This window comes from Doryrhamphus excisus, linkage group LG12 (genome assembly GCF_037039965.1).
Source record: "Doryrhamphus excisus strain RoL-2023G ecotype Guam linkage group LG12, RoL_Dexc_Guam_v1.1, whole genome shotgun sequence".
NCBI classification, from domain to species: domain Eukaryota; kingdom Metazoa; phylum Chordata; class Actinopteri; order Syngnathiformes; family Syngnathidae; genus Doryrhamphus; species Doryrhamphus excisus.
The window spans coordinates 20,163,720-20,187,977 of NC_136368.1; the positions used below are offsets into that span (position 1 = coordinate 20,163,720).

At 42.6% G+C, this 24,258-nt stretch overlaps 1 protein-coding gene and 1 long non-coding RNA gene across 3 annotated transcripts in view; one reads left to right on the forward strand and one right to left on the reverse strand.

The window, feature by feature from the left end:
• The window catches only part of LOC144901574 (uncharacterized), a 50,659-nt gene extending 34,246 nt beyond the window's left edge, over positions 1–16,413 (reverse strand). For both annotated transcript variants that reach the window (XR_013629628.1, XR_013629627.1), the window contains exons 1-2: positions 16,271–16,413; positions 9,956–10,118 (exon numbers count right to left, since the gene is read on the reverse strand). This is a non-coding gene — a long non-coding RNA (uncharacterized LOC144901574). The remainder of the gene's footprint in view (positions 1–9,955; positions 10,119–16,270) is intronic.
• A 3,018-nt stretch (positions 16,414–19,431) lies between these two features.
• pcdh8.2 (protocadherin 8, tandem duplication 2) lies at positions 19,432–23,020 on the forward strand. The gene is made up of 3 exons (XM_058082991.2): positions 19,432–22,016; positions 22,086–22,284; positions 22,352–23,020. Exons 1-3 carry the CDS (start codon positions 19,590–19,592, stop codon positions 22,663–22,665), a joined length of 2,940 nt encoding a protein of 979 aa, XP_057938974.2. The 5' UTR covers positions 19,432–19,589; the 3' UTR covers positions 22,666–23,020.
• Positions 23,021–24,258: the final 1,238 nt, after the last annotated feature.

The following is a 24,258-nucleotide window of genomic DNA, read 5'->3' on the forward strand; positions in this document are numbered from 1 at the left end:
TGTGCCACACCTGTAAACACATCACTCCACTTTTAGTATGAATTGAAACAATTCAGGCTGCACGGTGCAGGAGTGGTTAGCATGCCGGCCTCACAGCTAGGACACCCTGGTTCAATTCCACCCTCGGCCATCTCTGTGTGGAGTTTGCATGTTCTCCTCTCACATTGCGAGGTTAATTAGCCACTCCAAATCGTCCATAGGTATGAATGTGAGTGTGAATGGTTGTTTGTCTATATGTGCCCTGTGATTGGCTGGCCACCAGTCCAGGGTGTACCCCGCCTCTCGCCCGAAGACAGCTGGGATAGGCTCCAGCACCCCTGCGACCCTCTTGAGGGCAAGCAGTAGAAAATTAATGAATGAATGAAACAATTCATGTAAAAATATTGCAGTAATATTTGCACTAATTGCACTAATATTGCAATATTGTAACGTAACAGTGTAACTGTAACTGAAACGTACAAAAACTCAAGCAATCTTCCCCGAATGGAATCTTTCCGAATGACCTTTCCGAAAGCAATGGTATACATGGAAAGGAATATTCCAATCGCGTGTCTCCATGCGCCGCTATAATCAACCAGAATAGTCAATGGGGCATGCCCAGTAAAACGTAAACACCAACATGACATGATACCGACTTCCTGGAGTTTTTCTTCCACTTGTTGGAATAACTCCGTATTGCCAGTTTTTCCTTCGTCCAGTCTTGGAATTTAGTTTGAATCAAAAACAAACTTTCCTTAGCAGTCCAGTGCCAATTGCTGGCCTCCATTTTTAAAAGTGAAGAACGTCTGGAGCTGCGTGTTACGTCATATCTCAGCATTGGCTGAAAGAACGCACCCGGGAACAGGAAAAGATAAAGTTCAATCTTGCTAATATTTGATAATGAAGCTGGGCACATGTTTTATATAGATATGTATTTTCTTTTGGAATAAAAGTGGACTTGTGAATGGCGTATAGAAGGGTTTAGATTCTGTTCCACAGATGGCGCTAATGCACACCAAAGCTGCTTGCCAACCGCCAATAAACAACAGAAGAAGAAGAAGAACGCAGTCTGACAACTTTCCGTTTGAGCGGGTACAAGATACCTCAATCGGATTGGGGAAAGGAATATTCCACCCCTGGGAATCCCATTATATATTCATTGGGATTGGCACTTTTCTTTGGGAATGAGGTGTATACAAAGGTTACATTCTTTCCGTTTGAGCAAATAACCCCAATGGAATTGGAATATTTGGGTCCATGTATACGTGGCTAATGACAAACATAAACGGTTCCAGTATTGATGCTTTCATTCTGTTGAAGTTCTGATTCCTCGGTCGGTAAGTGTTAATTGGCCTGCCGGTTAGCATTTGCACCAATCAGTCAGTCCACTTCAGTCCACAAGTGATTAGTTGTGTTAGTCCGTTGGTCGGTCAGTCAGTCAGTCCAATATTTTGTTTGTTAGATTGACATAATTGAGTTGGTGAATCAGTTGAGTTGAGTCCACTCTTTCGTTGTTGTTATTTATATGCTTGGTTGATTTGTCAATCGGTTGGTTGGTTGGTTGGTTGGTTGGTTAGACCGTTCACTTGTTTAATTGAAGAACGCAGTCTGACAACTTTCCGTTTGAGCGGGTACAAGATACCTCAATCGGATTGGAGATAGGAATATCCCACTCTCGGGAATCCGAGTATATGTTCTTTCGGATTGGCACTTTTCTTTGGGAATGAGGTGTATACAAAGGTTACATTCTTTCCGTTTGAGCAAATAACCCCAATGGAATTGGAATATTTGGGTCCATGTATACTTGGACCTCCAGTCCTGTTCACCGTATAGTCAGAGGATTTTGGACTCCTCTTACAGTAATTATAATAATAATAATAATAATCATCACTACAGAGGTTTCTGTCACTCAGAGCTAGAAAAACGTTCTAAGTCCAGTCCTTGTAATTCATGCTAGTCTTGTCTTGTTCATCCAGTAAGATTGTTGATGTCATCTACGGGACATGTCTGGAGAGACACCTTGAACAGCACGGCTTAGCATTCCGTACTAACATAGAACCGTCTTTATTGTCTCCAAACTCCTGGAGAGGAATCAATAAAACATAACGTCGGCTTCTTTCTGAGTTTAAGACTTCCGATGGGGTTTGAATCCCTTGTGTGACGTCTGAGGGATGAAGAAAAAAAAAAAGCACAGTTTTGTTTTGATGTGTGAATTAATCAGCCGAGAGTATCTTCAGAACAAAAAGATCTGATGTTGCCTCTGGGATGCACAGCCATCGGAGATTTCGCGGTCCATATTTAAACGCGTGTTTTGAAGAGTGTACTTCAACAACCCCATAATAAGCGACGGCAGCCTGGCTGTGTCTCATGTTTGCTTTAACTCTTCTCCCCCCTACACACCTTACACACACCGCAGAATATCCCAATCCATGCCCTTGGCAAGGAAAATGTACATGGAAGGTCGATGAAAAAGGAAGCACCGACTGAAATAAACAACTTAAGCGACTATAAACCTTTAAAAGAGTTGTCATGCGAAGGTTAAATCCCTGCCGTGTTAGTCAGAGGAGCACAATAAGCAAGTATGTCGCCACATAGATCTTACTCAAAGACAAAGGACATTGCAAACTTGGTGGGGGGATTGTGACCTCATTACACCGCTGCCATGTTTTCACCACGAAATGAGAGTCTGTAGCGGTAATGCTGACATACTTTCCCTGAATGCAACATTCTCAACCACGTATAAAAGTCAGGTTCGTCAAACAGACAAAAATAGAGGTGAACTTTGTAGGGTGGGTTGTTTTTATTAGCTTCGTAGACGCATGACAGTCGTCGTGTCATGTGAGGGGTGAGAATCGCAGGGCGAATATAGACAGGCATTCACACTCACGTTTACACCTATAGGCAGTTTAGAGTCTCTAATTAACATACATTCTGTATTTTTGGAATGTGGGGGGAGAACCTGAAAAGAAAGCACACATTTGGGAAGAAAAAAAATGTAAAAAAAAATAAAATTAAATAAAAATATATAATTTTTTTATTTTTCTTTTTTTTTTAAATGTAATTTTTTACATTTAATTAATTTAATAAAACTTAATAAATTATGAAAGCAGGAAGTGAACAAATGTAAAAAAATATTCTGAGAAAAAGTCATAATTTTACAAGAATAATGTCACAATATTATGTGGAAAAATAACGTCATTTTAGTAGCATAAAATGTATTTTTTTAAATTGAAACAAAACAAATAAAGTTGTATTTTTTGGAAAATTAAGGTTGCAGAAAAATAACATAAAAATATAGCATTGCGAGAAAATCAACAAGAAGAAAGTTGTAGTTACAACAGAAATGGCCGTGATTTTACGAGTATAAAGTCAAAATATTACGAGAAAAAATGTCACAACATTATGAGGACAAAAATACAGTGACATAAATTCAGTGGTTCATTCAGTAAAAAGATCAGTTCATTAATTTTGCTCATTTTGTTCATTTCGTTCAGCTCGTTCATTAATTTTGTTCAGTTTATCCATTTCGTTCATTCATTTTGTTCATTTCATTCATTTCGTTCACTTTGTTCATTTTGTTCATTTCATTCATTTCGTTCATTAATTTTGTTCATTTCATTCATTTTGTTCAGTTCGTTTAGTTTGTTCATTAATTTTGTTCAGTTTGTTCATTTCATTCAGTTTGTTCACTTTGTTCATTTCATTCAGTTTGTTCACTTTGTTCATTTCGTTCATTAATTTTGTTCAGTTTGTTCATTTCATTCATTCATTTTGTTCACTTTGTTCATTTCATTCAGTTTGTTCACTTTGTTCATTTCGTTCATTAATTTTGTTCAGTTTGTTCATTTCGTTCATTTTGTTCAGTTCGTTCATTTGGTTCAATTGGTCGTTAGCCTGTGATCTCCCCCTGTGCTTAAATCCAGTCAGCCGTGTCGAGTCAATCCGTTCACTCATGTTCACGTTCGTTCCGACTCAACAGCGCAACAACACAAGATGACGTACCTTGCAATCTTAACTATTATGACAACCCTCCGAATCCGAGCGTCTCAGCTCCCCGGTCCGGAGTTACGATCTTTCCAGTCAGAAAGACCGAGACCGAGAAATTGACCCGATCAATCTCTCTGACTCGGTCTTTCGGTCAGCTAACCCCACCCACCCACAGAGCGAGGCACGACGATAGGACAAGACAACTGAACGGACTGAACGGGTATTTTAGGGGCAGTGACCTTGTTCATTCTGTTCACAAAAAAGAACTAAAAAAAAAAGTTATTTTGACCCGTTCGTTCACGACCGACACACCACTAGTCAAGTAGACAATCCAGAAAAGTGAAACCCTTTCATAGTTTTTCCACGCGAGGTAACTTGAGCCGAAATGAGGACTAAATCCGACATAAAGTTGCATAAAAACAAACCAGCCGCTTATTAATTCAGCTATATGTTTGTTTTTGGCTGCTGGGCGTTATGGCCCCCCCAGTCCGGATTCCTTTAGAGACCAAGTTGTTTCCTGCAAGCAGGAAAAAGTGTGCCTAATTGCTCTCCGATGAACCACTTGGGCGTTGCACCACAGCAACAGTGCATGAATATGAACAGCAAAGCAATACACGGCACAGGCGTGCATAGCGTGATCGAAAATGATTGTATTGATTCGGTGCTGCATGAATAAGGAAATTACATCATATGATGGATCCCTGCTTAATTATGTTTAAGTACATAACTTAATACTGTCAGTGTTTATATTCAAAGAAACAGTAAAAGTGAGAGACAAATGTACAAAAAGAAAAGATTGTAGCAACTCAAAGAGACCAAATATTGAGTTCTTTTAAAGCAGGGGTCTCAAACATGCGGCCCGCGAGCCAAATGCAGCCCGCAGGACACTAGTTTGAGGCCCCCGCCTTGATATGAAAGTTTAATGTTAGTTTGATATGGATGCTGTATGGTATCATGTACCCAGAAAAAAATATTACATTTGATTAATGTTCATGTTAAAGGTTAAATAAATGTTAATAGTTATCCTCCCTATCCGTGTGGAAGTGGTAAGTTTTTGGCTATTTAAGTTGAAAGGAAATAACTCGAAGGCTACCGTTGAGGTCGCTAGCTCTCTAGTTTGCGAGTTAGCATGTGTCTCAAGACCCTGCAGTTGCGCAATATGTTGTAAATAAAAAAAAGTATAAATGTGACTATAGTCGTGTTTTGTCATGTCTACAGGGCTCTAATAATGCTTTGTTCATTTTAATCTGAAAAAAAATAATTTGTCTACCCACCAACTATATGTGGTTATTTAAGTTTTTATTATTTGCCAGTTTATTATTATTATTATTATTATTTGTGTAGAAAAATAAAAAGTAAGATATTTGAGAACAGCGGAATGTTTTATCAGAGCTTTTCTTGTAGAAAATTGGAACCAAAGCGAAGTTTTTTACATTTTTTGTTTTTAATAAATGCGTTTGTTTTTTTTTTTTTGGTAAACCTGATGCAGCCCCAGTCTCACCCAGACCCGAGCTCCAGTGGCCCCCAAGTAAAATTGAGTTTGAGACCCCTGTTTTAAAGCGAGCGCACTCCCAGCGGAGCGATATTCAATTGAGCTGAGCCACACTGTAATATGGTCCCGAGTTCTAATCTTAAGTGAGAAAGCGTGCAGCTAAGTGCTCCTCCACTAACGCAGACTATCTTCGCATTTCTTCAGGCATATTATGAACCGCTGTGATTAGAGAACTTAAAATGCAAAGGCAACCCCCTTGAAACTGAATGCATTTACAATCCCATTAAATGTGGAATTGTGTCTGTGGGCCAACTGTAAATCTGAAAGATGTTCCTTTTTATTATTATTTTTTTTTTTATATTTTTGCTAGCCTACATTTTCATTTTGCTGCACAGATCCTTTACTAGCTGGTTGAGACAAAGTTTCAAGTAAGTGGCTACAAATGTCAGAATTGTGTGAGCGCACATTTTTCCATTTGTGTTGCGCTTCATTTTCATGATGGATGACGACGACAGACGTAATGGAAACATTTGGATAAATTGCTTCAATGATGTCATAACGTAGCATATGATGTATAATGCACAATGCTGGAATTAAGAATAAAGTCATCTGCTTGGTGAATGATTTATGTCGAGTATTTCCCATCACTGGCTGCATGGTGGAAGAGTGGTTAGCTCGCAGGTCTCACAGCGAGGAGAACCGAGTTCAATTCCACCCTCGGCCATGTCTGTGTGGAGTTTGCACGTTCTTCCCGTGCATGTGTGGGTTTTCTCCAGGTACAAAACATGCTAGGTTAATTAATTGGCGACTCCAAATTGTCCATAGGTATGAATGTGAGTGTGAATGGTTGTTTGTCTATAGCGGTAGACAAACAAGCGGTAGAAAATGAATGAATGAATGAGTGTAAAAGTGACTGTAGGGGTGTTATTTAAGGTCTAGAGGACTCTAATAATGTTAAAAAAATGTATTTAGAAAGTAATGAACGGGTTCTCGGCTGCACGGCGGTCGAGTGGTTAACGCATAGAGACCTCACAGCTAGGAGACCCGAGTTCAATCCCACCGTCGGCCATCTCTGTGTGGAGTTTGCATGTTCTCCGGGTTCTCCTGTTTCTTCCCACATTCCAAAAACATGCTAGGTTAATTAGCGACTCCAACTTGACCATAGGTATGAATGTGAGTGTGAATGGTTGTTTGTCTATATGTACCCTGTGATTGGCTGGCCACCAGTCCAGAGTGTACACCGCCTCTCGCCTGAAGACAGCTGGGATAGGCTCTAGCACCCCCGCGACCCTTGTGACGAGAAGCGGTAGAAAATGAATGAATGAATGAGTGTAACGGTGACTGTAGGGGTGTTATTTAAGGTCTAGAGGACTCTAATAACATATTTAGAACAAACGCCCAAAGACAGCTGGGATAGGCTCCAGCACCCCCATGACTATACTTGTGAGTATAAGCAATTTCCCCTCACTATTTTGCACTGTATTATTGGTTCTGTTGGGTCCAATTCATCTCCAACATCACAACCTAAAACTCTCTATACTGCATTTTACTCTGCAAGACAATAGAGTCAAAAGCAGATATGTAAATAAGACTTTTTTCTTTTCACGCCACCATCTGCTAAATAGCCTCTCTCGATCTTAAAACAACCATTTAGTTATCATAAACTCACACACACACCACCGCTCAGTCCCAGTTAAAGCTAATGCTCTATTGTTGCTGTATTGTTGTGTGATAATCCATCTAGCGGCAGCACCGTTTGACCCGGTTCAATGTAATTCAAAGAGGAAAAAAACGCCTACGCCGCAGCTATAGTCACCTCCGTTCTCATTAAAGTAAAAATCAGCCTACGTAACGCGTGCATTTAAATGGTGGTGAAATAAGAAGCAACTGTTTATCGGTCTGTTTAATGAAGCGTTCGCAACACACTTTTCTCCTTTATTTACTTCATTAAAAGTACATTACAGTACACTATTGCTTTCACGGGTTTCTTTCATCGGGATCTACTGTTCATGCATCCGGGAATGGTGACACTAAACACGTTTTTTGCACTGCGTGAAAAGAAATACGCCGAAGCTAAACTGTTGGGATCAATGGCGTCATTAGGCCAATTTTAGAGAGCAAAAGTAGGCTCATAAGCAAGCCAATAAGCTGGCTAATACTAGCCTACTACTGCTAATAGTAGTAGTAATCATCGGAAGAATAATGATGATAGTAATAATAATAGGCTAACTAATAATAATATAATAATGATTATTATATTATTGATCACTGTCTATTGGACAGAATGGTTGCGGAGCTTGAGCAGCGGTTTTGCAGTGTAGATTTTGTGTACTTGTGTACATTTAATGGTGGCCTAAAACTATTCAGTATCTCTACTAAATCTGTCCAAAAGTGGGAGGGAAGGAGGGAAGGATAAGGGAAGGAAGGAAGGAAGGATGAAAGGATGAAAGGAAGGAAGGATGAAAGGATGAAAGGAAGAAAGGAAGGAATGATGAAAGGATGAAAGGAAGGAATGATGAAAGGATGAAAGGAAGGAATGATGAAAGGAAGGAAGGAAGGAAGGAAGGAAGGAAGGAAGGAAGGAAGGAAGGAAGGATGGATGGATGGATGGATGGATGGATGGATGGATGGATGGATGGATGGATGGATTGATGGATGGAAGGAAGGAAGGAAGGAAGGAAGGATGGTTACATGGAAGGATGGTTAGATTGAAGGAAGGAAGGAAGGAAGGAAGGACGGATGGATGGATGGATGGATGGATGGATGGATGGAAGGACGGAAGGAAGGAAGGAAGGAAGGAAGGAAGGAAGGAAGGATGGTTAGATGGAAGGATAGATGGATGGAGAGATAGGTAGATGGATGGAAGGAAGGAAGGAAGGAAGGATGGAAGGAAGGATGGTTAGATGGAAGGATAGATGGAAGGAAGGAAGGAAGGAAGGAAGGAAGGTTAGATGGAAGGATGGTTGAATGGAAGGATGAATGGAAGGAAGGAAGGAAGGAAGGAAGGAAGGAAGGAAGGAAGGATGGTTAGATGGAAGGATGGTTAGATGGAAGGATGGTTAGATGGAAGGAAGGAAGGAAGGAAGGAAGGAAGGAAGGAAGGAAGGAAGGAAGGAAGGAAGGAAGGAAGGATGGAAGGAAGGAAGGATGGTTAGATGGAAGGATGGTTAGATGGAAGGATAGATGGAAGGAAGGAAGGAAGGAAGGAAGGATGGAAGGAAGGAAGGTTAGATGGAAGGATGGTTAGATGTAAGGATAGATGGAAGGAAGGAAGGAAGGAAGGAAGGATGGTTAGATGGAAGGATGGTTAGATGGAAGGATGGATGGATGGATGGATGGAAGGATGGAAGGAAGGAAGGAAGGAAGGAAGGAAGGATGGAAGGAAGGAAGGATGGTTAGATGGAAGGATAGATGGAAGGAAGGAAGGAAGGATGGAAGGAAGGATGGAAGGAAGGAAGGATGGTTAGATGGAAGGATGGTTAGATGGAAGGAGAGATGGAAGGAAGGAAGGAAGGAAGGAAGGAAGGAAGGAAGGAAGGATAGATGGATTCCTTATTTGTTTTTTGGATTTTTTTTAATGTCTACTACATTCATTCACATCCTGTGCATCTCCAGGGGGCTAATCCCGCCCCCCTGTTCTCAGAACCTAGTGACGCCCCTGGTTGGGATAGTGGGCATAGTGCTGGACGTTTTAATGATGTTCTAACAATAATGGGTATCCCAAAATCCTATCACTTCCCGCATCTGAGACTAAGTTTGTGTTGTCATAACAATGGATAACATCCTTCATTGTGGACATGAAGATGGGCTTTGCTACACATCTTAAAATGAATAAATAAACCTTGAAACTTTGCCAATTATCCTTCAGCAGGGTTGGGGGTTCCGATTCTTATTTTTATTATTTTTTTAAATTTAGATCCTTTGGGAATACCCACAAAGAAGAAGCATTTGAACCAGAGTGCCCCGTTTATGACACCCTATGCCGGACTTCTTCCAACCAGGTAAGCAAAACAATAAACCCGAACCAGAATCAAAACAAGGAATCAGACTGAAATTCTATCCATTTTCTATGCTGCTTATCCTCACTCGGGTATGCTGGAGCCTATCCCAGCTGACTTCAATCAAGAGGCGGGGTACACCCTGGACTGGTCGCCAGCCAATCACAGGGCATACATACTGTAGACAAATAATCATTCACCCCGGACCTGGAATTGTCCATGCTTGTTTGTTGGCAGGCTACTTCCTGCAGGCTAGTGAGGTCATTTCTTGGTTGATGATGTGCTAGGTTTGTTTGACAGCGCAGCTTTAATAGGTTCTTCTCTGGCCCATGTGGCACCCATTACAGTGGCTGCGTGTCTTCCGTGCGCCCAACTAGCAACAGTCAAAACAATCAATCACAATTAAAACAACACTTCTTGCTGTCATACTTTGTGCTTTTTCCTGCGTCAATATCCATCACATCCGCCCTGTTGGTATGGAATGAGATCTCCCTCTTACCTTGCAGCAGAGGCGACCATCCTGGAGCCCAGAATTTTCTTTTTTCTTTTTTTTATACCTTTAGCATCGAAGCTGTAGTCGGCAATAGGATTATGCTATTTTTAAATTATGGTAGGGACTACGCCACAGCAGCTCCAGGAAGACGAGGCACAGCAGTGGGAGCCTGTGTGACAGAGAAGTAAAGAAGTGCAGAAAAGTAATAGTTTATTTGACATTTTGGTGGTTTTTTTTTTTACCCTATGGTTTTGCATTTGGTGCATTTTTACTGTGTTTTTGCTTGATTGCAAAATATGTTGAGGAGGTCTGTGAACTAAACAAGGTTTAATTTAGATTTAGTTTAAATTTTCACATACTCTTGGTATTTAATGGTTTTTATAGTTAATATTAATTCATGCTTATCCTCACAAGGGTTGCGGGGGGTGCTGGAGCCTATCCCAGCTGTCTTCCGGCGAGAGGCGGGATACACTGGTGGCCAGCCAATCACAGGGCACATATAGACAAACAACCATTCACACTCACATTCATATCTATGGACAATTTGGAGTCGCTAATTAACCTAGCATGTTTTTTGGGAGGAAACCGGAGTCCAAGGAGAAAACCCACGCATGCACGGGGAAAACGTGCAAACTCACGGAGATAGCCGAGGTTGGAATTGAACTCGGGTGTCCTAGCTGTGAGGCCTGCGTGCTAACCACTCGCCAGCCTTATAGTTAATATTATAAATCCCAAATCATTTATTCATGTACATTCAAGGCGTCTTATTGGTCAAATTGAATTCCATTATCGAGGTAGAGAACAAACAGAGAATAGCAGGAATGACAAGAAGTGACCCATTTGCTTTTTTATGCATCTGCTGTATAGTTTTATGGACAATTGGCATAATGTAGTGGAGTTTGAGGTGCTCAATGAAGCTTTTAAACCTGACATGACTCACCACTGATGGGCTGTCACCACGTGGGAGTTTCCTATGCTTTGCAAATGTGTCCCTGTGACCCTTGAGCCAAAAAAAAAAGCGGTGGCTCGAGGGTCTTGCAAAAATCCTTATAATGTTTTTTTGTGAGGCTGCTTCAAAAGCGTAACGAGGTTAGTCATATTAAACGTCCTTGGTTCTGTGCCACCACGGGAAACTTTTGCATGACAAGTTTTACACTCATCACGTCTTTTTCAGACCCTGAACAAAAAAAGCAGTGGCGTAAAGGTCTTGCAAAAAATCCTTATGACGTTTTTTGTGAGGCTGCTTCAAAAGCGTGACAAGGTTAGTCGTATTAAACGTCCTTGGTTCTGTGCCACCACGGGAAACTTGTCCATGACAAGTTTTACGCTCATCACGTCTTTTTCAGACCTCAAACAAAAAAAGGAGTGGCTCAAGGGTCTTGCAAAAATCCTTATGACATTTTTTTGAGGCTGCTTCATAAGCGTGACGAGGTTAGTCGTATTAAACGTCCTTGGTTCTGTGCCACCACGGGAAACTTTTGCATGACAAGTTTTACACTCATCACGTCTTTTTCAGACCCTAAACAAAAAAAGCAGTGGCGTAAAGGTCTTGCAAAAAATCCTTATGACGTTTTTTGTGAGGCTGCTTCAAAAGCGTGACAAGGTTAGTCGTATTAAACGTCCTTGGTTCTGTGTCACCACAGGAAACTTGTGCATGACAAGTTTTACACTCATCACGTCTTTTTCAGACCCTAAACAAAAAAAAGCAGTGGCTCAAGGGTTTTGCAAAAATCCTCATGACGTTTTTTGTGAGGCTGCTTCAAAAGCGTGACAAGGTCAGTCGTATTAAACGTCCTTGGTTCTGTGCCACCACGGGAAACTTGTCCATGACAAGTTTTACGCTCATCACGTCTTTTTCAGACCTCAAACAAAAAAAGGAGTGGCTCGAGGGTCTTGCAAAAATCCTTATGACATTTTCTTGAGGCTGCTTCATAAGCGTGACGAGGTTAGTCGTATTAAACGTCCTTGGTTCTGTGCTACCACAGGAAACTTTTGCATGACAAGTTTTACACTCATCACGTCTTTTTCAGACCCTAAACAAAAAAAGCAGTGGCTCTAGGGTCTTGCAAAAATCCTTATAATGTTTTTTGTGAGGCTGCTTCAAAAGCGTGACAAAGTTAGTCGTATTAAACGTCCTTGGTTCTGTGCCACCACGGGAAACTTGTGCATGACAAGTTTTTTTCAGACCCTAAACAAAAAAAGCAGTGGCTCAAGGGTCTTGCAAAAATCCTTATAATGTTTTTTGTGAGGCTGCTTCAAAAGCGTGACAAGGTTAGTCGTATTAAACGTCCTTGGTTCTGTGCCACCACGGGAAACTTGTGCATGACAAGTTTTACACTCATCACGTCTTTTTCAGACCCTAAACATGCTAGCACACGATATTGTGATCACATGGGCTCTGCATGCTGAAGATCAGACCGATATCCAATATCAATATCACATCGGGACCCCCCTAGTCATTTTATCCAACATAAAAATGCAATAATGCAAAACAACCTCCAAGCACAAGCAGCAGATTGTATGACACTTTTACAGTAAAAATACATACAGTGATACCCATATCATGCATATACTCAATTTTTTACCCTTGTGGCCCTTGAGTCAGATATTTTGGCTACCCTTGCTGTATCCTTTGTGATTTGTTCAAAGGCAACATCCGTCGAGAGCTGGATTAAAATGACTAAGCTAATAAAGCATCCTTTTGGTCCACTTTCCGTGAGGTATTAATTTATTTAACATTATATTTATTATTGTAATTGTAGTTTTCAGTACAGTAAAACGGCACCGCATCAGTCTTCCAAATACCATTCCATAGCCACAATTTTTCCTGTATCTAGGACTCTGCAAGCTGTCTAGTCGTATCAAACGGTGTTCATTTGGGGATTCAACTCATGTGATGTGATTCCGCAGTGGAAGAAGAGGAATGCGGCACATCCAAATTGCAGCTTGTATTACACATGTCCTCCATTAGCGTTGCTTGGGCACATTGGAATATGAAACATGACAACATCAGCACCTCTTAACATTTGCACACGGTGATAAACATTGCGCAATTACCTCCAACAACAGAGGTTGAGTTGAATGTTTGTTTCCACAACAACGCAAACATGTCGTGAGAAGATCTGAATACATTTTGACATGTAGCGTCGTTATGACTCGGGGGTAATTAGGGCTGCAGCTAACGATTGTTGTCTTAGCTCATGTGAGGCTCGTTGTTTTGATTGATCGAGTCATCAGTTGGGCTCATCTTATATCAGTTTTGATAGAAGAGTTTCAACTAAAATGAAAGGGAAAGTCGGAAGGAAAAGACAGGTAGCAGAACTGGAGATAGCAGAGATGAGGATGCTGAGGTTCTCATTGGGAGTGACCAGGATGGATAGGATCAGGAAGGAGTACATCACATGTTAAAAAAAATTGGAGCTCCATACATAATGTTATACATGACAATATTTTAAGGAATATTACAAATCAGTTAGTTGTAAATTGTTAATTTGTAAATTAATAAATAAATTTTGCCCACTGCCATTTTAAATCTAGTCTAACGTTTATGCTTTATTATGACACGGCACTCCAAAATGACACGTCTTTTTTCCCCCCCAGTGAGCTAACTTTGAGAAAGAAGAAAATTGCGAGTGAAAAGCTTTTACAGTAACATGGCCCCGACAAAAAAAATAAATAAAAAAAAAAAAAAAAAAAAAACACGCGGCTGTCAGCTGCAGCCTCTTCCACTTGACTGTGTGTGTCTCTGTGGGCTTTTTCCCCGACGCTTCACTTCATTATTGTCAAAAGTCTTTGTGTTACGTCGTTAGCGCGCACGCCGTGACTGATAGCCGATCACTGGCAGCCAAATGGACGCAATCTGTCATCATTAAGACGTATCACTGATGAAGATTTATCCACGACTTTTTTTTAATAGGGGAAAAAAAAAAGAAATAGGCTTCTAACAATGATAGAAACAGTGGATGCTTTGTGTGTGTGTCATTCCTTTTAACTACCTTCTCTGGTAGCGGTACAAAAAACAAGATTTTGGATGTTGGGTATGGACAGCCTAAATGCTTATTATAAGCACATCTCCGTATTTGACAAAAATGTCTTGGGGCAAGTCTTACGCAGTTCCAATAGCTGTCATTCACAAAATACTGCTAAATACGCTAAGCACAAAAATGACACGCTTGCTTGACATTTAGAGTAAAATGCTAAATTACCTAGCACTAGGATAGATATATACAAAATAGGCTATTATTAGCACTAGCATAAATATAGCAAAGCTTAAACATAAATGTTATTAACCTGAGAAATCTATAGGTAGTGTTATGGTCTCACATCATGGCGCTGAAATAATAAGAATGCCAGCTGGCTCCTCCCCATAAAATTATATCCTCGTGTCAATGGTTATTTATCTATTTTTTGTTGGTTTTTTTAAGTACATCCTGTCTCGGCTGCACGGCGGTCGAGTGGTTAGCGCGCACACCTCACTCCACACATCTCTGTGTGGAATTTGCATGTTCTCCCCATGCTAGGTTAATTAGCGACTCCAAATTGTCCATAGGTATGAATGTGAGTGTGAATGGTTGTTTGTCTATATGTGCCCTGTGATTGGCTGGCCACCAGTCCAGGGTGTACCCCATCTTTCGCCCGAAGACAGCTGGGATAGGCTCCAGCACCCCTGCAACCCTTGTGACGACAAGCGGTAGAAAATGAATGAATGAATGAGTGTAAAGGTGACTGTAGGGGTGTTATTTAAGGTCTAGAGGACTCTAATAATGTTAAAAATGTATTTAGAAGGTAATGAACAGGATCTCGGCTGCACGGCAGTCGAGTGGTTAGCGCATAGAGACTTCACAGCTAGGAGACCCGAGTTCAATCCTACTGTCGGCCATCTCGGTGTGGAGTTTGCATGTTCTCCGGGTACTCTGGGTTCCACCCACATTCCAAAAACATGCTAGGTTAATTAGCCACTCCAAATTGTCCATAGGTATGAATGTGAGTGTGAATGGTTGTTTGTCTATATGTGCCCTGTGATTGGCTGGCCACCAGTCCAGGGTGTACCCCGCCTCTTGCTCGAAGACAGCTGGGATAGGCTCCAGCACCCCCCCACGACCCTTGTGAATACAAGCGGTAGAAAATGAATGAATTAATGAGTGTAAAGGTGACTGTAGGGGTGTTATTTAAGGTCTAGAGGACTCTAATAATGTATTTAGAAGGTAATGAACAGGTTCTCGGATGCACGGCGGTCGAGTGGTTAGCGCATAGAGACCTCACAGCTAGGAGACATGAGTTCAATCCCACCGTCGGCCATCTCTGTGTGGAGTTTGCACGTTCTCCGGGTACTCCGGTTTCCTCCCACATTCCAAAAACATGCTAGGTTAATTAGCGACTCCAAATTGTCCATAGGTATGAATGTGAGTGTGAATGGTTGTTTGTCTATATGTGCCACCAGTCCAGGGTGGGCCCCGGCCTCTTGCCCGAAGACAGCTGGGATAGGCTCCAGCACCCCTCACAACCCTTGTGAGGAGAAGCGTCAGAAAATGAATGAATGAGAATCGCATTTTAAAATCCGTGCAAACAAAAGCGTCCTGTGCCTCAACTTGGCCTACAGCCCTTGTCAAGTGGAGTGGTAAGCTAGCAGAAGCATCCATAGGCGACCAAACACAGCTAAGGCTAAAGGCTAGAAATTACAGCTGAATTGCAACCTGCAGTAGCTCATTTCTCCCGTGAAACCAGATTCTCTCCATAACAAGATACAATAATGTGACGTACTTTACAGTCCACTGACAAATGGAGCCGGCCATGAGGTTATGTGATGTTTTGTGGAGGTAAATGAGGTGGATGGGGGTCAGGGTCAGAGTGATTTTCTTTATTGTGGAGATGTCTTTGTGCAACGAGCATCGATTGTCATGCGCTTACAGTCTATTGGATTTATAAAAATACAGTTTTATTCATTGCAGCATCGGAACCATATAACTAATATTGTTAACTGGATTCTATTCAGCATGGTTTGCTGGAATTAGTTTCCAATAAGGATCTGCATTGTAAGGATATCTTTTTAGAAAAATGTCTCCTGCGGTGGCACAAACGTTGTCAGTAGAACCTCATCCAAAATTGCTGTGTCTACTAATTACGATTTGAGTCCACTATTAGAGAAATTACGGTACTCAGTTGGTTTTTAAATCACAATCTCTGATGTTCGTCTGAGCTTTTTGAGAAAAATTATGCATTTTGACGAATGTTCAGTGAAATTCAAGATAATGCTGGATTTTTTTCAAAAATAAAAGCACAATAACAGATTTAAAGATACAGTACACGCTAATGTGAACTTACCCTGCTGGTGCAGTATTATCGTTCCTCCTTCCTGCCTTCTCTTGCATTTATGTTATTTGTTAGCGTGACTCCTTCTGGCTTAGTATGCATTCACTGTGCCGTGGTTTTTTGAAGTTTCCTGCGAGGCATGAAGAGTCAAGCAGAGCTGAGCCAGACAAAAAAAAAAAAAGGTTTACTTTGATACATTTTGTTGCAGTAAAGGTGCTAAAGTCAATCCAGTGTAAATCAATTCATGCAAAGGTACATCTTCATCTACAGCGGGGGTGTCCAAGTGTTTTCCACAGTCACTTTAATATTTTGGAAAGTAACACGTGTACATATAAGTACATATATATAAGTTATATGTATTTCAAGAAAAATACTGCATCTCAGCTTAGTGATATAGGTGAAAATGTATATTAGTATGAACTTCAAATATAATATACAAATTCATTCATTTTCTACTGCTAGGGCTAATAAAGAACAATGCGCAAAAAGGCACTCGGGCCGCACTTTGGACACCCTGCTTTAAGGGTTCCTAATGAACGGTATCAGGAGTGACACAACGCGGAAAAAATGTAGTGGCGGCACGGCGGACTAGTGGTTAGCGCGCAGACCTCACAGCTAGGAGACCAGGGTTCAATTCCACCCTCGGCCATCTCTGTGTGGAGTTTGCATGTTCTCCCCGTGCATGCGTGGGTTTTCTCCGGGTACTCCGGTTTCCTCCCACATTCCAAAAACATGCTAGGTTAATTAGCCACTCCAAATTGTCCATAGGTATGAATGTGAGTGTGAATGGTTGTTTGTCTATATGTGCCCTGTGATTGGCTGGCCACCAGTCCAGGGTGTACCCCGCCTCTCGCCCAAAGACAGCTGGGATAGGCTCCAGCACCCCCCCACGACCCTTGTGATGACAAGCGGTGGAAAATGAATGAATGAGTGTAAAGGTGACTGTAGGGGTGTTATATAAAGTCTAGAAGACTCTAATAGCTGGGATAGGCTCCAGCACCCCCCCACGACAAGCGGTGGAAAATGAATGAATGAAAATGTAAATGTGACTGTAGGGGTGTTATATAAAGTCTGGAGGACTCTAATAACAGCTGGGATAGGCTCCAGCACCACCCCACGACCCTTATGACGACAAATGGTGGAAAATGAATGAATGAATGAGTGTAAAGGTGACTGTAGGGGTGTTATATAAAGTCTAGAGGACTCTAATAACAGCTGGGATAGGCTCCAGCACCCCCCCACGACCCTTGTGACGACAAGCGGTGGAAAATGAATGAATGAATGAGTGTAAAGGTGACTGTAGGGGTGTTATATAAAGTCTAGAGGACTCTAATAACAGCTGGGATAGGCTCCAGCACCACCCCACGACCCTTATGACGACAAATGGTGGAAAATGAATGAATGAGTGTAAAGGTGACTGTAGGGGTGTTATATAAAGTCTAGAGGACTCTAATAACAGCTGGGATAGGCTCCAGCACCCCCCCACGACCCTTGTGACGACAAGCGGTGGAAAATGAATGAATGAATGAGTGTAAAGGTGACTGTAGGGGTGTTATATAAAGTCTAGAGGACTCTAATAACAGCTGGGATAGGCTCCAGCACCCCCCCACGACCCTTGTGATGACAAGCGGTGGAAAATGAATGAATGAATGAGTGTAAAGGTGACTGTAGGGGTGTTATATAAAGTCTAGAGGACTCTAATAACAGCTGGGATAGGCTCCAGCACCCCCCCACGACCCTTGTGACGACAAACGGTGGAAAATGAATGAATGAATGAGTGTAAAGGTGACTGTAGGGGTGTTATATAAAGTGTAGAGGACTCTAATAACAGCTGGGATAGGCTCCAGCACCCCCCCACGACCCTTGTGACGACAAACGGTGGAAAATGAATGAATGAATGAGTGTAAAGGTGACTGTAGGGGTGTTATATAAAGTCTAGAGGACTCTAATAACAGCTGGGATAGGCTCCAGCACCCCCCACGACCCTTGTGACGACAAGCGGTGGAAAATGAATGAATGAATGAGTGTAAAGGTGACTGTAGGGGTGTTATATAAAGTCTAGAGGACTCTAATAACAGCTGGGATAGGCTCCAGCACCCCCCCACGACCCTTGTGACGACAAGCGGTGGAAAATGAATGAATGAATGAGTGTGAAGGTGACTGTAGCGGTGTTATATAAAGTCTAGAGGACTCTAATAACAGCTGGGATAGGCTCCAGCACCCCCCCACGACCCTTGTGACGACAAGCGGTGGAAAATGAATGAATGAGTGTAAAGGTGACTGTAGGGGTGTTATATAAAGTCTAGAGGACTCTAATAGCTGGGATAGGCTCCAGCACCCCCCCACGACCCTTGTGACGACAAGCGGTGGAAAATGAATGAATGAATGAGTGTAAATGTGACTGTAGGGGTGTTATATAAAGTCTAGAGGACTCTAATAACAGCTGGGATAGGCTCCAGCACCACCCCACGACCCTTATGACGACAAATGGTGGAAAATGAATGAATGAGTGTAAAGGTGACTGTAGGGGTGTTATATAAAGTGTAGAGGACTCTAATAACAGCTGGGATAGGCTCCAGCACCCCCCCACGACCCTTGTGACGACAAACGGTGGAAAATGAATGAATGAATGAGTGTAAAGGTGACTGTAGGGGTGTTATATAAAGTCTAGAGGACTCTAATAACAGCTGGGATAGGCTCCAGCACCCCCCCGCGCGCGACCCTTGTGAGGAAAAAGCGGTAGAAAATGAATGAATGAATGAATGAATGCAAATGTAGTCATTTGCCCTCTGGTGGATGGAATGGGGAAGTGCACCATTTATGTCACTCATATATATGCACACGGTCTAGTGGAGTTGTTATGATATGCTGTGATGTTTAGTTATTTCAGACAAAAAATAAGCCCTAAAATGTACAAATGTCCGCACACTCGGTTATAAAAAGTGCAAAAAGAGAGAGAAATATTTTGTTGAGTCAGCGAGGGCTGCAACAAAACGATAAAGAGTCCGACGGAGCTCTTCTTTTACATGCGCGGCCCCGACAACAGACTAGCATGTATGCGTTTCTTCTATATATTTATATATTTTTCAAGGCGGGGATTGGCCACACTTGGTCTTATTAGCGCACGACAAGAGCTCCAGTGCAAAAAAAAAAAAAAATCCGGAGGTGTCGGGAGGTTGGAGTCGACGCAGCAGCAGCAGCAGCAGCAGCAGCAAGCGAGCGAGTGGATGCCGCTGCGTTGCGCGTAAAGGCGCAAAGTAACTTTCTCCCTCTCTCAGTACGCGGAGAGCTCGCTCCGGAGGCGGACCTCTCTGTCCTTTGTCTGCGCTTCATGGATACTATGAAGATGATATTTATTACTTATTATCACTGGTGGATATTTCTGCTCTCGCTGCAGCCGTTTTTATGCGCTTCCCTGGCTCGGACGGAGGGGAATACGATCCGTTACCAGTGCAACGAGGAGCAAGCGGCGGGCACCGTGATAGGAAACCTGGCCAAGGACATGTCCTTGAGTGTGCCTCACTCCTCCAGGACCAATTTCCGAATGATGAGGCAGTTTAACGACTCGTTCATCAGGGTGCGGGAAAGCGACGGGCAGCTGAGCGTCGGCGAGAGGATGGACCGGGAGCGGATGTGCCGACACACTCCACAGTGTCTGGTCACTTTCGACGTCGTGAGTTTCTCCAAAGAGCGCTACAAATTGATCCACGTCGAGGTGGAGATTAAAGACATCAACGACAACTCCCCGGAGTTCCCCAGCGCGGAGTCGGTAGTGGAAATCTCCGAGAACGCAGCCGTGGGTTCTCATGTTCCTCTGGACCCTGCCACGGACTCGGACGTGGGCTCCAACTACATCCAAAGCTATCAGATTTCCGTCAACAGTCACTTCACAATTGATGTGCTGCTGAGAGCAGACGGGGTTAAATATGCGGAATTGGTGCTAATGAAGGAACTAGACAGGGAGACCCTGGCGTCTTACTCGCTGGATTTGGTCGCTACAGATGGTGGGAACCCACCCAGGTCCGGGTCCACTAAAATAACCGTTAGAGTGACAGACTTCAATGATAACAGTCCGGTTTTTGACCAGAATAGCTTTTCTGTGAGTTTACCAGAGGACGCACCTGTCGGTACCGTGATCCTGGATCTGAACGCGGAGGACGCAGATGAGGGTCAGAACGGCGAGGTGGTCTACGGATTCGGGAAACAAGTCTCTCACTTGATACGGGAGCTTTTCCACGTGGATAACAGATCAGGTCGCTTGACGCTTAGGAGCCCGGTAGACTTCGAGGACAAGCGTACGTACGAGTTGGACATCCAGGCCACGGATTTGGGACCCAATCCGATCCCGTCTGTGTGCAAAATCGTCATCCACGTCACAGACGTCAACGACAACGCGCCGGAAATCAGCATCACACCCATGACGTCCATTACCACGGGCACGGCGCACATCAGCGAGGCGGCGGAAAAAGACAGCCTGGTCGCGCTCGTCACCACCTCGGATCGGGACTCCGGCGTGAACAGCCAAGTCCACTGCACCCTTTACGGTCATGACCACTTTAAACTCCGGCAAGCCTACGAGGACAGCTACATGATAGTGACGGCGGCGCCGTTAGACCGTGAAAGGATCAGCGAGTACAATCTCACGGTCATGGCGGAGGACTTTGGGTCACCGCCTCTCAGGAAGATCACCCAGTACACCATCAGAATCAGCGACGAAAACGACAACGCCCCACATTTCACTAAACCGGTTTACGAAGTCTCTGTAGCCGAGAACAACGCCCCGGGCGCCTACCTCGCCACCGTAGAGGCCACGGACGCGGATTTAGGCAACAATGGCAAAATCACTTACAGACTCATGGACAGCCTCATCATGGGCTCCCCTGTGAACACGTTTGTTTCGCTGAATTCTGTATCGGGGTCAATTTACGCCCTACGAAGTTTCAACTACGAGGTCATGAGACAGCTCGATGTCCACGTCCAAGCCAGCGACGGCGGTTCCCCGCAGCTTCAAAGCACGGCCGTTATACGGTTAAAAATAGTCGATCAAAACGACAACGAGCCTTGTATCATCGAACCGCCGCTTTATAAAGGCTCTGCTGATGTCTTCCTACCGAAGGACGCGCCCCCGGGTTACGTCGTCACGCACATAAAGGCGACAGACGCCGACGAAGGCATCAACGCTCATTTGTCCTATAAAATCACAGAAGGGGCCCTGCTCGGGTTCTCCATCGATAAAGACACGGGAAAGGTACACGTGAGTCGACAGCTTACGTACGACCTCACCGACAATGTCAAAGCGGTGGTGTCGGTCAGCGACGGCGGCTCCCCTTCGATGACGTCCACGGCGATCATTCACTTCAATTTCATCGAGGGCACCGTGCCCAGCGTGGCCTCCTCCGCTCACGACGAGTATCTCTTCGAGTGGGACACCTCCGTGGCGATTATCATCGTCCTGGCGGGGAGCTGCTCGCTCCTGCTGCTGGCCATCATTCTCATCACGACTATTTGCAGCCGGCGGAGGAAAGAGACGCGGGAGGGCTACGACGAGCGAGCGGAGGCTCCTAAAAAAACAGAGAACACGGAAAGCGGTGGCATCGATTCTTTAATCGGGAAAACATTCGAGCCGCACCCGTTCCCTGAGCAGCCGACGCTGGCTGCCGGCAACGCGGCGGCGGCGGTGGACATGGCCTGCGAGGACGCATGTCAAGCGGCGGGCGTCTTTGAGCCCAACAACAGGGTCATGGAAGGCAAACTGAAGGTACGTGAATAAACTTGGGTACGGGAGGGGGTGTTATGTCGCCTCATTAGTTTTTCATGTGACCTTCAGGGCTATTCCACTTTACCCGGATACGGGAAAGAAGCCTTGAGACCGATAACAATATGGAAGGGGAATTCATTCACAACCATCTCGGCGAGGGACCCCCACATCAGCGGCAAGGACAGCGGAAAAGGGGACAGCGACTTCAACGACAGCGATTCCGACATAAGCGGAGACGTGCACAAGAAAGATTCCCCCCCCACAAATGGTAATTATGAACACAACAATTAACCTCGCATAATTAGCAATCAATTAGTGTGTTTTATCTCTGACAGCTCTCTGGGCGTGCACAAGCGAATGCAAAGTCCTGGGACACTCCGACAGATGCTGGAGCCCCTCGGCGTCCAGGCCCAACACCAGCATGGCCTCTGGGCCTAACCTGTCAACCTTCTCCAGGATGGCTTCGCTTCCCCGGGACACCAGGAGGGAACACTACTATCCGTCCCACGTGCCTAAAGGCAACGGCCTGCAAAGTGTGTATGAAAAAGTCCAACACCAGGAGTTTGATTATATTCTTGTTGGCCCCCCCACACCGGCCAGAATACAGGAAACGGATGAGATCTCCATCCCGGAGTACACAAACTCTTAAATTGTACTGTACATCTTAATGACTCTACTGTATGTATGTTGTGACTTGTAGTATGTCATCTGTCTGTTGTAAGATCATGTGTAATATGCAAGATTTTTGTACATTAATAATATATTTTTCATAAGGCTTCAATGTAAAAATGAATTTTATTATGACTTTTCAAGAGCATGTGTTATTTAAGTGAGGACTCGGGTGGGCGGGGGGGCGTTTAGGGGCTCTTTTGCTGTGAAAAACAATCAATATGAACAACGTTTGTGCTAGATAGTTTTTTGGGGTTTTTTTTTTTGGTCACATTGTTGCACAAATAAATTGTGAAAAAATAATGTTTCTGTTGCCGTCACATCCGCTTTTAAGATAATTCAGAAGCCAATCAAAAAGCAATAGAAAATGATGTTTGAGGGGTGCACTGTATATTCCACAAATATGGCCGACACACTGCACTAAAAGATATTTTTTTTGCAACAAAAAGGCAATTTTTAAAAATATTTCTGCCAAAGATCCAGGAATTAAATTTTTTTTTTATTTAACAAAAATTTAACAAAATTTTGAAATGGCATTTTGTAGAAAATCTGACTAAATTCTGACAAATTGCATGTACTAAAAAATATCGTATATGTTGACTACATGATTATTTTTTAAAAGTCAATTTTGAGTGAAATTTGGTTCTTCATTGATAAATACACTTATTTATTTTCATTCAATCATTTTCTACCGCTTATCCTCACGATGTTGAGTCCTGCCCTGTACATTCCACAAATATGGCTGACACACTGCACTAAAAATATTTTATTTTTGCAACAAAAATGCAATTTTTTAAATATTATTTCTGCCAAAAATGGTTTTCCAGTAATAAGAAACCATTCAATTTGTACAAAAATTCCAAACATTTACTATAAAGTGTTATAAATTCATTTAAAATAATTTTCAATCATTTATTTGAAAAAATTTTTACAAAATTAACAAAATTTTGAAATGGCTTTTTGTAGAAAATCTGACTAAATTCTGACAAATTGCATGTACTAAAAAATATCATATATGTTGACTACATGATTATTTTTTTAAGTCAATTTTGAGTGAAATTTGGTTCTTCATTGATTAATACACTTATTTATTTTCGTAAACTCATTCATTCATTCATTTTCTACCGCTTCTCCTCACGATGTTGAGTCCTGCCCTGTACATTCCACAAATATGGCCGACACAACGCACTAAAAAGACATTATTTTTGCAACAAAAATGCAATTTTTAAAAATATTATTTCTGCCAAAAATTGTTATCCAGTAATAACAAACCATTCAATTTATACAAAAATTCCAAACATTTACTATAAAATTTTATAAATTGATTTCAAATTATTTTCAATCATCTATTTGAAAAAAATGTAACAAAATTTTGAAATCAAAACAAAATCTTACACCTATTCACACTGTTCTCTATTTTTTTATTGTTAGAACTTGCCTTCCAAGAGGACATAATGTCTGTTTTGGTCAAGTAGTTTGGAAAATAAATTATCTGCAAAAAATGCGATTATACTCCAGTGCGATTTATGTATGTTTTTTTCTACTGAATTATGCATTTTTGCATTTTTGAGTG

Excerpts from the sequence above, each read along its gene's own strand:
- pcdh8.2 (XM_058082991.2), top strand. The coding sequence starts at position 19,590 with ATGGATACTATGAAGATGATATTTATTACTTATTATCACTGGTGGATA. Across the intron at positions 22,017-22,085 it reads TCATGGAAGGCAAACTGAAG|GGCTATTCCACTTTACCCGG; the intron begins GTACGTGAATAA and ends TGTGACCTTCAG. Across the intron at positions 22,285-22,351 it reads AGATTCCCCCCCCACAAATG|CTCTCTGGGCGTGCACAAGC; the intron begins GTAATTATGAAC and ends TATCTCTGACAG.